Source organism: Montipora capricornis, chromosome 2 (genome assembly GCF_036669925.1).
Source record: "Montipora capricornis isolate CH-2021 chromosome 2, ASM3666992v2, whole genome shotgun sequence".
In the NCBI taxonomy this organism is placed as follows: Eukaryota; Metazoa; Cnidaria; class Anthozoa; order Scleractinia; family Acroporidae; genus Montipora; species Montipora capricornis.
The window spans coordinates 27,614,175-27,628,547 of NC_090884.1; the positions used below are offsets into that span (position 1 = coordinate 27,614,175).

The window sequence follows — 14,373 nt, forward strand, 5'->3', positions numbered from 1 at the left end:
GTTCCAGATTCTTGCGGCTTTCCGTGGTACCTAGATGTAGGGAAAGGCCGCAGATAGCCATGTGTTTTTTGGAGTGGTTAGGCAGATTAAAATGGCGAGCGACTGGCTTGGATGCATCCTTGTCATTCTTCTCAACATCGCGAAGGTGTTCGCGGAATCGGTCACCTAGTCGTCTACCTGTCTCACCAATGTATAATTTATTGCATAACGTGCAGGTTATGCAATAAATGACATTTGCGGAGGTACATGTGAAACGATCGGTGATCTTAACAGATCGCTTAGGTCCCGATATCTTGCTAGTGTTAACAATGAAAAGACAAGTTTTGCACCGTGAGCGCGCGCATTTGAAAGTGCCGGTTGCTCGTTAGTTTTGAGCGCGCTTCTAACTAAAAAGTTGCCTACGTTTTTGTCGCGTTTGAATGAAATAAGTGGAGGTTGCGAAAAGATTCTACCAGTCTCGGGATCATTTTGGAGTAATTTAAAATTACTAAGAATGATGCTTTTGACTGCGTGATTATGAGGATGGAAAGTGAGGCTGAATGGAATTCTGTCATTCTTATCTTTTTGTGACGTTTGTAGTGATGACTGTCGATCAAATTGTTGGGCGCGATGATGGCCCGCTTTGACCACAGAGACAGGATAGCCACGTTTTTCGAAGAACTGGCACATCGAATGGGACCTAGCTATGCCAATCTTTTTGTAGGCTATGTTGAAAACCAATTTTTTAATCAGTACAACGGCCCCAAACCTGAACTCTACGGCCGTTACATCGACGACTGCATCGGCGCTATTTCATCCAGCAGAGAAGAACTCGATCAATTTATAACCTCCGTCAACTCTTTTCATCCGGCTCTTAAATATACCTGGGAAATTTCGGAAACTTCATTGGCTTTTCTAGATATCAAAGTTTCTATTAGAGGCAACGTGCTATGTACTAGTGTGCACTACAAACCTACTGATTCACACAGTTATTTGTTGTATTCATCGTCACATCCATCACATGTCAAGAACTCCATCCCTTATTCTCAATTTCTTAGACTTCGACGTCTATGTAGTGATGACTCCGATTTTTCCAGCAAATCAGAGGAGATGTGCCAGTTCTTCGAAAAACGTGGCTATCCTGTCTCTGTGGTCAAAGCGGGCCATCATCGCGCCCAACAATTTGATCGACAGTCATCACTACAAACGTCACAAAAAGATAAGAATGACAGAATTCCATTCACCCTCACTTTCCATCCTCATAATCACGCAGTCAAAAGCATCATTTCACCGATCGTTTCACATGTACCTCCGCAAATGTCATTTATTGCATAACCTGCACGTTATGCAATAAATTATACATTGGTGAGACAGGTAGACGACTAGGTGACCGATTCCGCGAACACCTTCGCGATGTTGAGAAGAATGACAAGGATGCATCCAAGCCAGTCGCTCGCCATTTTAATCTGCCTAACCACTCCAAAAAACACATGGCTATCTGCGGCCTTTCCCTACATCTAGGTACCACGGAAAGCCGCAAGAATCTGGAACAAAAATTCATCTTTCAAATCGGCACCCTTAATCCTCACGGTATTAACGAACGCTTTTCATTTAACTAATATATTCCTATTTTTCACGTTGCCATGTTACCACCAATAGCGTAGCTCCTACTCTACTATAAAAACTACACGTAACCCACAATCCCTCGATTCGCTCTGACGAAGGGCTAACGCTCGAAACGTCAGCTTTTAGAATCTCTGTACGGTGGCCAATTTACATTATCAACTCCGTTGATAAAACCAAATTTTTGTGTACTACTTCCCCACCGACGCAGCACCACAGTTTCTTTAGAAACTACCCCTTCATTGATACGTATACGTATACGTATTCCCTGGCCTTGAACACCGCCGCACTTTAGATAACTCTAACACCAAATCCAAACCTACTACAGTCACAGAACATTTCCTCTCCCCTCCCCACAACATCTCTAAGGACATGCAATTAATTTCTATCGAAAAAATATTTTCTAACAGAGACTCGATCCGTAAGGCCAGGGAAGCTTTTTCCATTTCAAAAGGCAGGACAATTGATCCCAACGGTCTTAATATCCGCGAAGAAACGTATTAGATTTCAGTTTATTATTTAGAGTCATTTCCGTTATTTTCCCGTTACTCTTAGTATTTGAATTCAAATTCGTTGTAACTGCCATGCATGTTTTATCACATTTTTCCAGTATTACGTCAACATCCATTTACCATATAATTGTATATGGAAGCAATCCAATGTAAACTCTCATTGTACCTGAAGAAGGCTGGTTTGGCCAGCCGAAATATAGTACACCACTAAAATATCAAATCTACGTTGTATCGGCTCTTGCTTAAAATATTTATATTAGAGTGTATATTAGCTCATATACCATGACGGCCAAGCCAGTGAAAAGTCTTCAATTACATTATCCGATGATCCAGTTTTTAATAAAACAATTATCCGTGAATCTCACGGTATACTCCGAGCCTGACTGCACCGGGATGATCACGGCAGACGGAGAGCAACATGCCCTCTGTGCCTATATAGGAATCTGCGAAGGGTGACGTAGGCCCTGTATTTTGGATGTTTTCCATGCGATACTCACTATCTCTGGGCCGGGTCGCATTACGGACCAATTTTTAATTTGGCTGGTTTTAAACGGCTGGAAAAATCAAATTGCAAGGCCTGAAATAAACTTTATCAAAAAAATTTATGGTCGAAATTAAGCCTAGCAAAATGCAAAACGTCAATCGCACAGTCACCTTTGACGGCGGGCTCTTTTGTTTTTTCGAAATTTGGAAAAATTGGTCAGCCCTACCCATGCACACCGGCGTCTATGATGTTTTTTCCAGATTTTGAAATTTTTGAAAAAGCGAAAAAAGATGGGTCACATTAGAGAAAAGGCGTGTTGACAGATTTTAGTCCCTAAAGTAAACACGTTTTTGCAAAGTATCTCTACCGGTAATGCAACCCGAGCCTATGTCCAGCTTCTTGAAGGCATTTGGAAGATTTTCTTTCATGCAACCCAGTGCTCCTAGAATGATTGGAATAATCAGTGCTTTCTTTATCCACTAACAGCCAGGTCTATGTATCGGTCGGTTCTTTCTTTGTTTTCGTTTATTATTTTATTTTTATAAGACTTTTTATTTTTTAATAAGACTTCATTATTATCATCATCATCATCATCATCATCATCATTATAATTATTATTATTATTATCATGAAATAAAATGATTGTTTTTGTTTTTGCAGTTGTTTCAATTTGTTTTGTGCCCACCCCTGACAGCTCCAGTAAATGACCGTTGGATGAATGATTTGCATAATTTATGTCAAGTATCAAATGTCATTTCCTTGGCAGCAAGCTCATCGTTTACAAAGATCAAACACCAAACTGCAATATGGCGACATGGGTAACTGTTTTGATTTGCCTCTTGTTTACTGTCGCCCATCTTGTCTTGTTAACTGAGCCTTCGAATGTAGCTTTTTTAAAGCCTGTTTATGCGACCGCAACTTGTGGCTCTCCATCGGAACAATATTTTAGCATTTCGCAGAGAAATGAAAAACCTAGAGACCGCAATGAGTCCACTTGCAACGCTTTGGATGCAAGCAATTCGCACAACGCCTCCGATTTGGTGGATGGAAAGTTCTTAACATGGTGGCAGTCTCCAGCAGCCATAGATAAAGTAAATATTACCATAGACCTTCATGGACGGCGTGGAAAGGTAAGAAACACTACTTTGAAGCTTGAAGATGTCAGGTTTGTTGCAGCTGCATTCCACTGGTAAACAGCGCGCTCATTTTTTAAAGTAATCAATCAACTGCCTTTTTATTGATCTTGATATATTTATTTCACTTCATAAGTCGGCGACTGATTGTCAAATATATACTAGTTATGACGACAGGTTTGTGGAAAAGCAAACTGCATTTATACAAATTTTGTGTAATTAACAACAATTTAAATTCCTGTGTTGGTATAATAATAAACTCTCAAGTTAATCTCGTGAACTATGGTTTCTGGCGCAGCAGTTTTTTTTTTCAGTTGAACAAGACGTGATTTTGGCTAAAATTATGAAATTTCGTGCATATGAACTGCAGAATAGACATGCATGCACAAAATGAAAGTTAGAAAGATTATCACAGTTGAGTAAACTGAACGTTCAAGCCTGGCTTGCTGGCGACTTCTTGAGATGCTTTTCAACTGCGATGATCTTTCTAACTTTGAGTTCATGTGCATAACGTTTTCCTGCGGAGCGATGTGTTATTTTTTCTAGTAGCTTAAGCCTTCGAGATGCAAAGTTGTGATTCCTTCCATTGTACGGCAATAGCAATTGGTTTCTCGATGGCAGAGAAAACCTTAGCTTGTTAGAGCGGTTTTGAAATGAGTGTCGTAAAACCAAAACCAAAGTAATTACTTTGGCCAATCAAAAAGGATGGAGACAATCCGATAAACCAATCGAAACTCAAAGTAATTACACGTAGCCGACACAAAGCGTGGGAAAATGTGCATGCGCGAGCCATGATTGGTTTAATTTGGTTTCACTTCTGATTGGTTCAAAAAGTGGCGCAAGAACTTTGAACCAATCAGTGAGTGAAGTAACCATAAACCAAAGCAATTTGCTAATTACTTTCGACACTCAATTGAAAACCACTCTAATTGTATTGTTAAAGCTATTATTATTCTTCAGCTGTACAACTGTAGTGGGTAATGCATCAGTCAATTCTGGCAGTGCCCATCCCCCCCCCCCCCCCCCCTTCCCGGGCTAACCCCCGGCCATTAGAATTTTTTTTTCAAATGGGCAAATTCCCTGGGGTGGGGACACATAAGCTGTCTAAATTCTCCGGGGTGGGGACAAAGAAAGAGGGCAAATGCCCCGCCTAAGGGATCGAAATAGCCGTATTCACGTCGGTGATCGTTTTTTAATACACCAAATATAGTTCACCTTGTCACTGTGAAGAGTAAAGATAATATTTTAAATGATGATGAATCGCATTTTACGCTCGCAAGATTAATGTTTTGAAGATCGCATATCAATTTTTGAATTCGCAAACCTTCTGTATTTTAACTCCATGAAATTTTTAAAAATTGCTAGGCTAGTTTTGACTGCGAAGTAGTTGTGTTTACGCAGTCTTCGCGTCAGTGATTGTTTCGTGATATTAGTTCCCTTGTCGCTTGTATATATTCATAATTATGCTTACAAGTATAAATGAAGAAATACCTAAAATTGAGAAAACATACCTTTAAAAACATCCACAAGTTTTTCGAGTCCGTGATGGACAAGCCAGTCCTTAATGAAGGCCTTGTCTTTTTCTTTTCTAATAAACTCTTCCATGTTAATTTGAAAACATGTGTGTCAAATGACTGGGGATAGGCTAATGCCCAGCCCCCGGGCCGAGATAAAATTGCGAATGCTCCACCCCAAAAAACCCCCGGGACTGACAACTTGAGCAAATGCCCCGCGGTTGCCCAGGAAGGGGGGGGGGGGGGGGGATGGGCACCGCTGGAATTGATTGATGCATAAATTGATTGTGTGAACGTTCTCTTTTGTTAGTTTTACTATGCAAACAAAGTTGTGATACAGTTTGGGGAATACTACCGCCCTGGTCAACTGGCTTTTTACAAGTCCAAGGACTATGGCCGGACTTATCAGCGATGGCATCATTTTGTTTCAAATGCTGAGGAATGCCAAGAGAAATTTGGGGTGCCAAACCAGAACAATCCAGTAAGAGTGGATCAGGTGCTTTGTATGACGTACCCAGATGAGGCTGTGGAAAGCAATGATGTTGTAAGTGCAATTTTCAGTTTTATTAATCATTTATTACTTACAGCTGTATGAGTTATCAAACAATACAAGAAAAGCTGATGGCAAGGAGAAGGCGAAGGTTGGAAAAAAGTTGGAAGGTGAAGGTTGGAGAAAAGTTGGACAAGATCCCTTGTCTCTAATTCGCTTGTGTTCACTTTGCCAGAAAACAGTGCATGGTTTATGTTTGCTTACTTACCAGTTACCAGTAGTTTGTTGTCTGAAATGACTTATGCCGGGTCATGCCGGGTCATGATAATTTATTATTTGTGATAAATCGTGTCTTGGATTTTTTTCCCTTCGATTTGAAATCACTCCTCTGGTTACTTTTTTTGAGAGACAAAAACTATAATTGTACTGTACTTGGTCAACAAGATTTTTTTAACTTCTGCTCACAGTTGTCTTCATTTATCAAATTGCAATCATCTTTTGTGTCATAATTACTGTTATTTACTGTTTTTATGTTTAATCCAAAATTGTCCTCTTTTTGTGGTTTCATTGCATTCTTAGGTTACCTTGATTGTGGTTGGTCCAAGAGGAAATGTGGAATCTCCAAGTGATGCATTACTGGTTTGTTGGAATATTTATTTGTCTGCATAATATGATGAAATTTCCGTGGGGTTTCAGTAAGTGCTGGTAGCTGATGAAAATTGTTGGCTTACTTCACTCAGAGAAGTTGGCTAATTTTTTTCCCTAAAGTTAGAAACTTAAAAAGGAGATTCTTTCAAACCTAAGGTTAATTATATAAATAAATGTGTAAAAGTCATTTGGACAATGACAACATGAAGTCATCTAAACAAGATCATCAATTATTTTGCTTTTGAAATGTGGCATTTGGGAGCTTTCTTTTAAAAAATAGCTTGTCTGGCGCCACTAGAGAAAGGAACTGTTAGGCTCCTTGTTGATATGGTTGGTTTCTCTACTCAAACCAGCTGTCAACTTCAAATGTTAATGAAAACCCTGCATATAATTGTTTAAGTGTCCAGTTGTTTTCGTTCCAGGGTTGGATGAATGTAACAAATATCAAATTGCAATTTATGTCGCTGAGAAGGGTCTTTGATGCTATTGCTGTTAAATGGGTGAGGTGAAGTTCTACTTGACTAATAATATAATTGAGGAGACCATGTGTAAATCAAAAGAAATCCCACCGGAGAGTACGTGTACTTGGAGAAAACCTCTCTGATACATTTTGTGTATATGTCAGTAGTCTCAACCAAAAAACAACCCATGCCTGATGCCGAGTTAGAGAATTGAACCCAGCTGACAAATGGGTGGAAGAGCAGTGGTCTGAATTTTCACAGCTGTGAGGGCATCTAACACTCTCACTGCTCTGCCAACCCCTCCCTGCTCCCATCACTTAACATTGTCAATGGTTCCAATGCAGTATAAGGAGAAAATGCTGAGTTCTTTGTGTTGTTATTTTGTGCAAAGTGGTTGGACTGTCCAGTAATTTTTATACAGTCGTGTACAGTAGGTTTAATTTTCATGAAATTGTACATGTAAATGCACTGTAGCTCTGTAACTCACATTATTCAGCGCAACATCAAAAATAAATTATCATCTTTGTTTTTAATCAGGCAATTTTTTTAATTAAAACCTGAGAGAAACCGTTTTGTTTCCTTCTTTTTTATTAGATCATGCAAATATTTATAATGAGTTTATTTGGACTAATAATTTCTGACCCTACTTCCAGAAATCCAGGCTCATTCTTATTAAAATTTGTTTTGCTTGAATAGCATCATTATGCTGTGAGAGAAGTTGAGGTTGATGCTTACTGCTTATGCAATGGACAAGGCAATGGAAGGGAGTGCTCCTTTAATGAAACTTTAAATGAAGATGTGTGCAAGTGCCAGACAGGAGTATGTGGCATTGACTGTAGCATCTGCTGTCCTGCTTACAATCAGTATCCATGGAAACGAGGAGGAAAAGGTCCACTTGTAGCTGACCCAGATGCTGCCTGTAAACGTATGTTTCACTGATTTGTTTTGGGTTACAAGGCTGCTGCCTAAGACAATTTTCCAACATTAACTCTTCCAACATTAAAAGTTAGTAGCCCAAGTGATTTTTTCAAGAGCCGAGAATTACATGTAATTAAACTCTTCACAAATAGATGAGCTTGGGAACTGGTGCCTAAAAGGTTAATGGGGAGCAGAAGCCATAAGCCAAAGGGGAGGTATCCATGGCAACCCTGGAAGTGGGAACCACCCCCACACGCAGCCGCTAACTGGCACCGTCACACTGAGTAATCAGTGGAAACAACTTACCTGACCCATACTTACATGTACCTACAATGTAGAGATCACCAAAGCGGGAGGGACGGGAAGGGGCGAGAATCTGCAAAGATTCGCTAACAGAGAGCAATTGATCTGCAAAGATCAACAAGCAACAATGCATGAGAAAGGCAACATGACACAAAGGCCCTGCAAATCACCAAAGGGCCACCCTGCAGGTCACGTACCGTAAAGGGTGAAACCGCTGACTGCATTAGTTCGAATCTAACTTAGCCAAAATTATATTTAGCCACGTTTAATTCCAGCTGGGATCAAATTTACAAGAAAGTGAGGATGAATCAAGTAAGGTGCCCGTTCGGGCTACTTGTTCAGGCACTTTACATGTACTAAATACATGTACGTCAGTTAAATTAATAACTAAAAAAAACTACCTAATAAAATGGTTTATGAAATAAAAATGTCTTTTTTTTTAAGTTCGTCACAACTCACACATTATCAGGCAGATTGTTCCAAAGCGTAGGAGCACAAACTGAAAAAGATATACGTGTATCGCTGTACTTAGTTTAGAATTAGACATGGGCATGATGACTAAAAGCCTCAAAGCCAGCATGAAAGCTATGATGCAACCCCACAAGAACAAACTTACTGTAACCCTTCTGCTGATCAGGATGATTGAGCAACTCCACTGAAAGTTTGTCAGCATTAATGGGGGACACAAGATGGATGACGCAGTGGTGAGAAAACTCGACCCAGAGATCCATGAGGTGCAGCACTAACTGACTGTGGAACAACCTTAATGCAAACAGGACTGGCAACTGTAACTGAACTACCACTAAAAGAAGAAGATGAAGATCTCATTATCCCGTTGCAAACCACTTCTGAACTGGAACTGGGACTGGAATGAGGGGATGAAAAGCAACTGCAACATGCAACATTCTACAGTATGACTGTACAACCTGAACTGGAGCCATCCCTGCAATACTGTCAACAATTGACACTTGGTCCATTATGGGGTAGGGGAACTGGATCCATGAGACTGCAAGGATGGGTTTTTTGACTGAAATGTACAGAGGCAACCATGGTGCTCACCACTGCAGAATTGGCAGATGTGACAAAAGCGACATTGACCAAAGGACCACTGACACTCACTAGCATTCCACAAATACCAGACATGTGAAGACTTGGGATTATTGTCAACCTTAACCCTGGATTCTGCTGGGAGAGGGCAGAGGGGGAAGAAAGGACACATGTGAAAATTATACAAGTCAGCATTCATCCGGGACCAGTCCATCGACTCTGTAACCACAGCAGCCTTTCTGAAGCCCACATTATAACCGGCTGCCATGCCCACCCTGCAAACTTCTTGGCTACCCCGGTATTTGAATTATCAGCAACTTGCACTGCAACAAGTCAGGCCACCTAGGGGAGTGAGAGCTACACAGGACAAGGGAATAAATGGAAAAGGCCTCCACCCAGGTGAGAATGTTGGTAATTTCCAAAGAATGTTCCCAATGTGTGATCGCAATAAAGGCAGGAAACTGCAAACCAGGTTAGTCAATGTAGAAAAGGTTGAAAGAAACAAAGGGACTACAATACCTGCTGAAAATGAGTGGCCAACAAATGCATGAAGAGAGGAAGCCGATGACACCAGTGAAGAACCCTTGGTCACCGAGTGTGAAACAGATGTACATGTACAGTGTACTACCAGACGATTTAACTGCCAAACATGCTAAATTGCTTTGGCCCTGCAAGGCCACCAAAACTCTGGGCAACAGGCTGGGCAAAGAATCATTCATTGCTTTAGTTATCACTTGGGGTAAAACAGTATCAATTGATTGCCTTTTGACAGTTGTAGAGGTTGTCAACGAAGGAGTAGACACTGTGGAAGTGGAAGAAGATGCTACCAGAGAGCTAGACAAATCGTTTGCAGCTAAACCATTGTTGGTCTGGCAAGGTCATTGTGTGCATTATGAAAAATAACCTGCAAACAACTCTTCTTCAAACTGTTCTTCACCAAACACAAGAAGCAAAATCCCAACTGTACAAGCACAGCACAAAGTGTCTGGTAAAATGTCAGATGAATTGCCTTGTGCTCAAGCAACCGAATGAGGATGTGCCTGTGCCAAATACATGTACCGCTGGCCGCTTTTTGTTGTTAAGTTAAACTACATTTAACTGCATTTAACCTCATTTTATTGAACTTAAATTACACTGTGTGAAGAATGTGCTTTTCCAAAACATAGCCTTTCAGTCAAATAAGTGTACCGTAAATAATAATAATAATAATAATAATTAATAATAATAATAATAATAATAATAATAACTTTATTTTAAGTCTCTAAACCACAAATTAACTGAAATCAGAACAAATCAAATCAAATCAAATGTTGGTTTTTGAAGAGAGGGGAAAACTGGAGTACAAGGCTGGAAAAAAACCTCTTAGAGCACAGTAGAGAACCAAGAAATTCAACCCACATAATCGTGGCCTTGAATCCCGGAATCAATCCCAGGGCACATTGGTGGAAGGCAAGTGCTCTCACCACTTCTCCAACCCTGCTCTTCCGGCCTTGTCTTGCTTTGCAGATGGAACCGATTTGCATCTAATTGTAATAATTGATTACAGTATACTTCCTGCATCACTAGGTAATTAATGATTGTTTGATATAGACTACACGTAAATACCACAATTGAAATTCAAAATAAAAATATTAATGTTGTGGGTTTTTTTTTTGTTCTCTTTTTTTGTTCTACACCAGGTTGTAACTGCCATGGCCACAGTGATGTGTGTGTCTATAATGAAACCGTTGCGCAGATGAAGAAAAGTTTGAATTCCAGTGGGCATTATTCTGGAGGAGGAGTCTGCCAAAACTGTCAGGTGAATGCACACTACAGGCCTCCAATAACTGTCTGACATCTAACAATGTCAAATTTAATGTTCTGTCACAAAGGTTTTGGCTTGCAAAAATTATTTTTTGTTTGCCTTATTCAAAAACTGACTGGATTGTACCCATGAGGAAAATACATAATATTTTTGATGTGATATATATAAAACACGAGAAGGAGTGTTTCAAACGCCGAGAAGTGAGTGGAAAAACAAGGTCAGAGGCCGAGTTTTTTAACTGACTTCAAGGTGTTTGGATATCCGATGAAACACTCTTTTGAGTGTTCGGTATTGCTTCTCAAAGGAATCACTGTATTTTAACACAGATATTTGGGATCAAAGTTGGCAAAATCTTATGCCAATTAAGACCACATACATGTATCTAAACTTTCTTCATGGCCTACTGGGATTTCTTTTGTTTTTGGCTTATGAATTGTTGAGTTTGAGAAGTAACAAATCAATCTGGAAACCTAAGGAGCAGTGTTCTTTGGAACCTTCAGTGCAAAAGGCAACAACAGACATCACAAAGGAAAACAGGATAAATCTTACAAGTACATGTATTGTGACTACATTATTGATTTTAAAAGAAATTAGTGCCTTCATTTTATTTCGTTCTAGACTAAGAGCTCTGTGCAATGTCCCCCTAAAGTTGTTGTTTTCCCTTTGTAAGAATCATTCTATGTCAATTAAAATAAATCAATCAGTTTACCATAACTGATTGTTATTGCTTGCGTTGTAATTCTTAGCAATTTCATTGATAAACAACTATCAACAGGGGCCAGTGACATTGCAGTCATCTGACTCTATCCTCAATATTCATCTAGACTCTGCCTTCCTTTTTTATTTCACTAGGATAACACAGAGGGAATAAATTGTGAGAAGTGCAAGCCTTTCTATTTCAGACCACAAAGTAAATCTCCAGGGGATAAAGATGCTTGTCAAGGTATGTTTACCTTTCCTGACTTACATGTGTGTAACAATTTCAAATTTATTGGCAGTCACGAATGTACCACCAGCCATATGCATTCCACAGTGTCAATTGATTTTCTGCCATTATACACCCCAAATTGGGGTAGATTTGCTTTAATTTGGCATAATTAAAGTTTGAAAAGTTGCTTTTATCCCCTCCTCCTCCTGGAAACAACAAAGAACTTGACTGGTGGCAGAGGAATCATCTATTGGAATCAACCCAACTAGGCAACATTTGACACTCCTGTTTCCTTGTGACCTTGCAGTTTAAAGCCTGTTAAATATGAAACAGTATTGAAAATACACAAATATTACTATCACACATTGTAAAATTTTGTTTATACCCCCTGTAGGAGCTGTAAAGTAGTAGATTATAATTTGAAATTATAGTATTCACATGACTGTACATAATAATTAATCCACAGTGTACTTCAATGAGGTTCAGAGATATAGATTTTACAGGATACTGTTTCATTTCATTAAGTTTGGGTCATTCAATCTCACAAGAACAGTAACCTCTTTGTGAATCCTTTGTTTATGAACCTGAAACTGGTCAAAAGATCATTGTTCTTTGGTCCATTTTTTACATGTAAATGTCCTTGTAAGAAGAGTATTTTTTCACTCCTGGGCTGGGAAATGTTTTGTTACAGCCCCTGCATTACTAGTATTGTGATGATTTTTTAAGTCTTTCTTTTTTTTCAATTTCATAGATTGTAACTGCAGCGTTGAAGGGACAAAAAATTTAACTCTCCAAGGTGTACAGTATTTGGATTGCTTCAGAAATGATACTGCCCTTCACTCACACCAAGGAATGGTAAAAACAATGATTATTCTATTATTTTTTGTTTTTGTTTCCTGTGCATGGTCAAGGTGTTCATTTATATTAAAAGTAAAATTATCTAAGACAAAAGTATAAAATCTTGCCCAAGATACTTTTTATTGAATGATTTAGTGTCCTTCATTATTTGGCAGTGGTAAAGTTTCCCTGATTAGAGATTTGTGACTGTGAAAGCGAAAACAGACACTAATGATTTTCCGTAGCACATGTAAAAACGCACCTGCAGATGGCGAACAGAAAGAAGACAGTCTCTTATGCCATTATTAAAATGGTCTCGGTGATCTTGCTAACAAATTGCAAACTTAAGATGCTCAAACGAACTGCTCAAACGAGCTCAAACAATCAATCGAATGATACATGTACGAACGAAAAGCAAAGCACAGCAAACCTTCCAATCTGCAACGAAAGCGGACCAATGCACACAATAACCACAACTGAGATGGTGGTGGTGGGAAAGGTGCCCCACCCAACCTGCTACATGCAATGTAAAGTCCAGGGTGACAGGTGTGTACCCAAAATACATCCCAAATACTGCCAACCCTGACTGAAAATGACCGGTAAGTGCAACTACATGTAGCTAATGCAATGGCCTTGCAATGGCCTCTGTCCAGAAAGGCGTACTGACACTGGCCGGCAAATTAGGTACCCTCTGGAGAACTGATGGAGGGGTGCAGATGTAAAGAGTGAAGCAATCCTTCAACCATTTTCCTAGTGTCTCAATAAGCCAAGGTGGTAAACCGTCCTCTGCAGCAGTGGTTGCTGCTCCAATCCAAAAACTGTGGGAAGTGTATCGCTCTGTGGGAATATCAAGGCGTGGGAGGAGAACGTGAAGGATGGCTGTGACTTTAGCCCTGGTAAGGTATTGGCCCAAGATAAAGATGTAAAGTGGAAAGGGACTGGTGCCTTGGTGAATCTTGAGATACTTGCAGATGGCCCGTAAGGCACAGACTGAGTGTTGGGAAGAAGGGAGCAGCCCTGGTGGTATGGGTTTGTTTTGGAGAAATAGAAATAGAAATAATAGAACTTGTAATAGATTTGCGATGAAACTTTGCTCACTGTTGTATCATGTCAAGGAGATGATAAAAATGTTCACTGTGCTCGTTTCCGTGGTACAACGCTGACAAATACAGCCATGTACATGTAAGCCACTTTGTTGACAATTTCCCAGATTTTTTTACTTCTTGAAGACACTATCCTCAAAAAAAAGACAAAACCGTACTCGTTCAGGAGAAAATAGCCATTCTTTGACAGATTAAGCTTGGCATTAATGAAAATCCGGCATTTTATCAATGTGCCCACGCTACTGCACACACTATTGATGCAAGAAATCATGCACAGTATGGTTGCGCAATGCAAAACCAGGGAATCACCGCAAGTGTAGGCCGATGCACTCATCAGGGGGTGAAGGACACATCATTAGAGGAGAGATGCACCAAGGGGTTGAAATGTGTAGTCATTGCTGAGGTGAATTCGCTGGAGTGGAGGAAACAGTACAGTAGAAGGCTAATGTAAAGGTGGACCACATCATCAATTTATCCTGAGGAAAGATGTCAGGAGCACTAGTCAATTTGACCTTGATCTGGCAGAGAAGGGCCGTGGTGATAGGAAGGCACTATCATGGTGGTGTTTCTGTGGTTTGCTTGATTCCCC

At 39.9% G+C, this 14,373-nt stretch overlaps 1 protein-coding gene across 1 annotated transcript in view; it reads left to right on the forward strand.

The window, feature by feature from the left end:
• The first annotated feature begins 3,250 nt into the window (after positions 1–3,250).
• Positions 3,251–14,373, forward strand: part of LOC138039238 (laminin subunit beta-1-like) — a 73,804-nt gene continuing 62,681 nt past the window's right edge. Inside the window, exons 1-8 of the mRNA XM_068885443.1 lie at positions 3,251–3,728; positions 5,556–5,789; positions 6,315–6,374; positions 6,806–6,883; positions 7,541–7,769; positions 10,792–10,910; positions 11,769–11,859; positions 12,596–12,699. Of these exons, the coding sequence (XP_068741544.1) occupies positions 3,333–3,728; positions 5,556–5,789; positions 6,315–6,374; positions 6,806–6,883; positions 7,541–7,769; positions 10,792–10,910; positions 11,769–11,859; positions 12,596–12,699 (1,311 nt within the window). The 5' untranslated portion in view covers positions 3,251–3,332. The remainder of the gene's footprint in view (positions 3,729–5,555; positions 5,790–6,314; positions 6,375–6,805; positions 6,884–7,540; positions 7,770–10,791; positions 10,911–11,768; positions 11,860–12,595; positions 12,700–14,373) is intronic.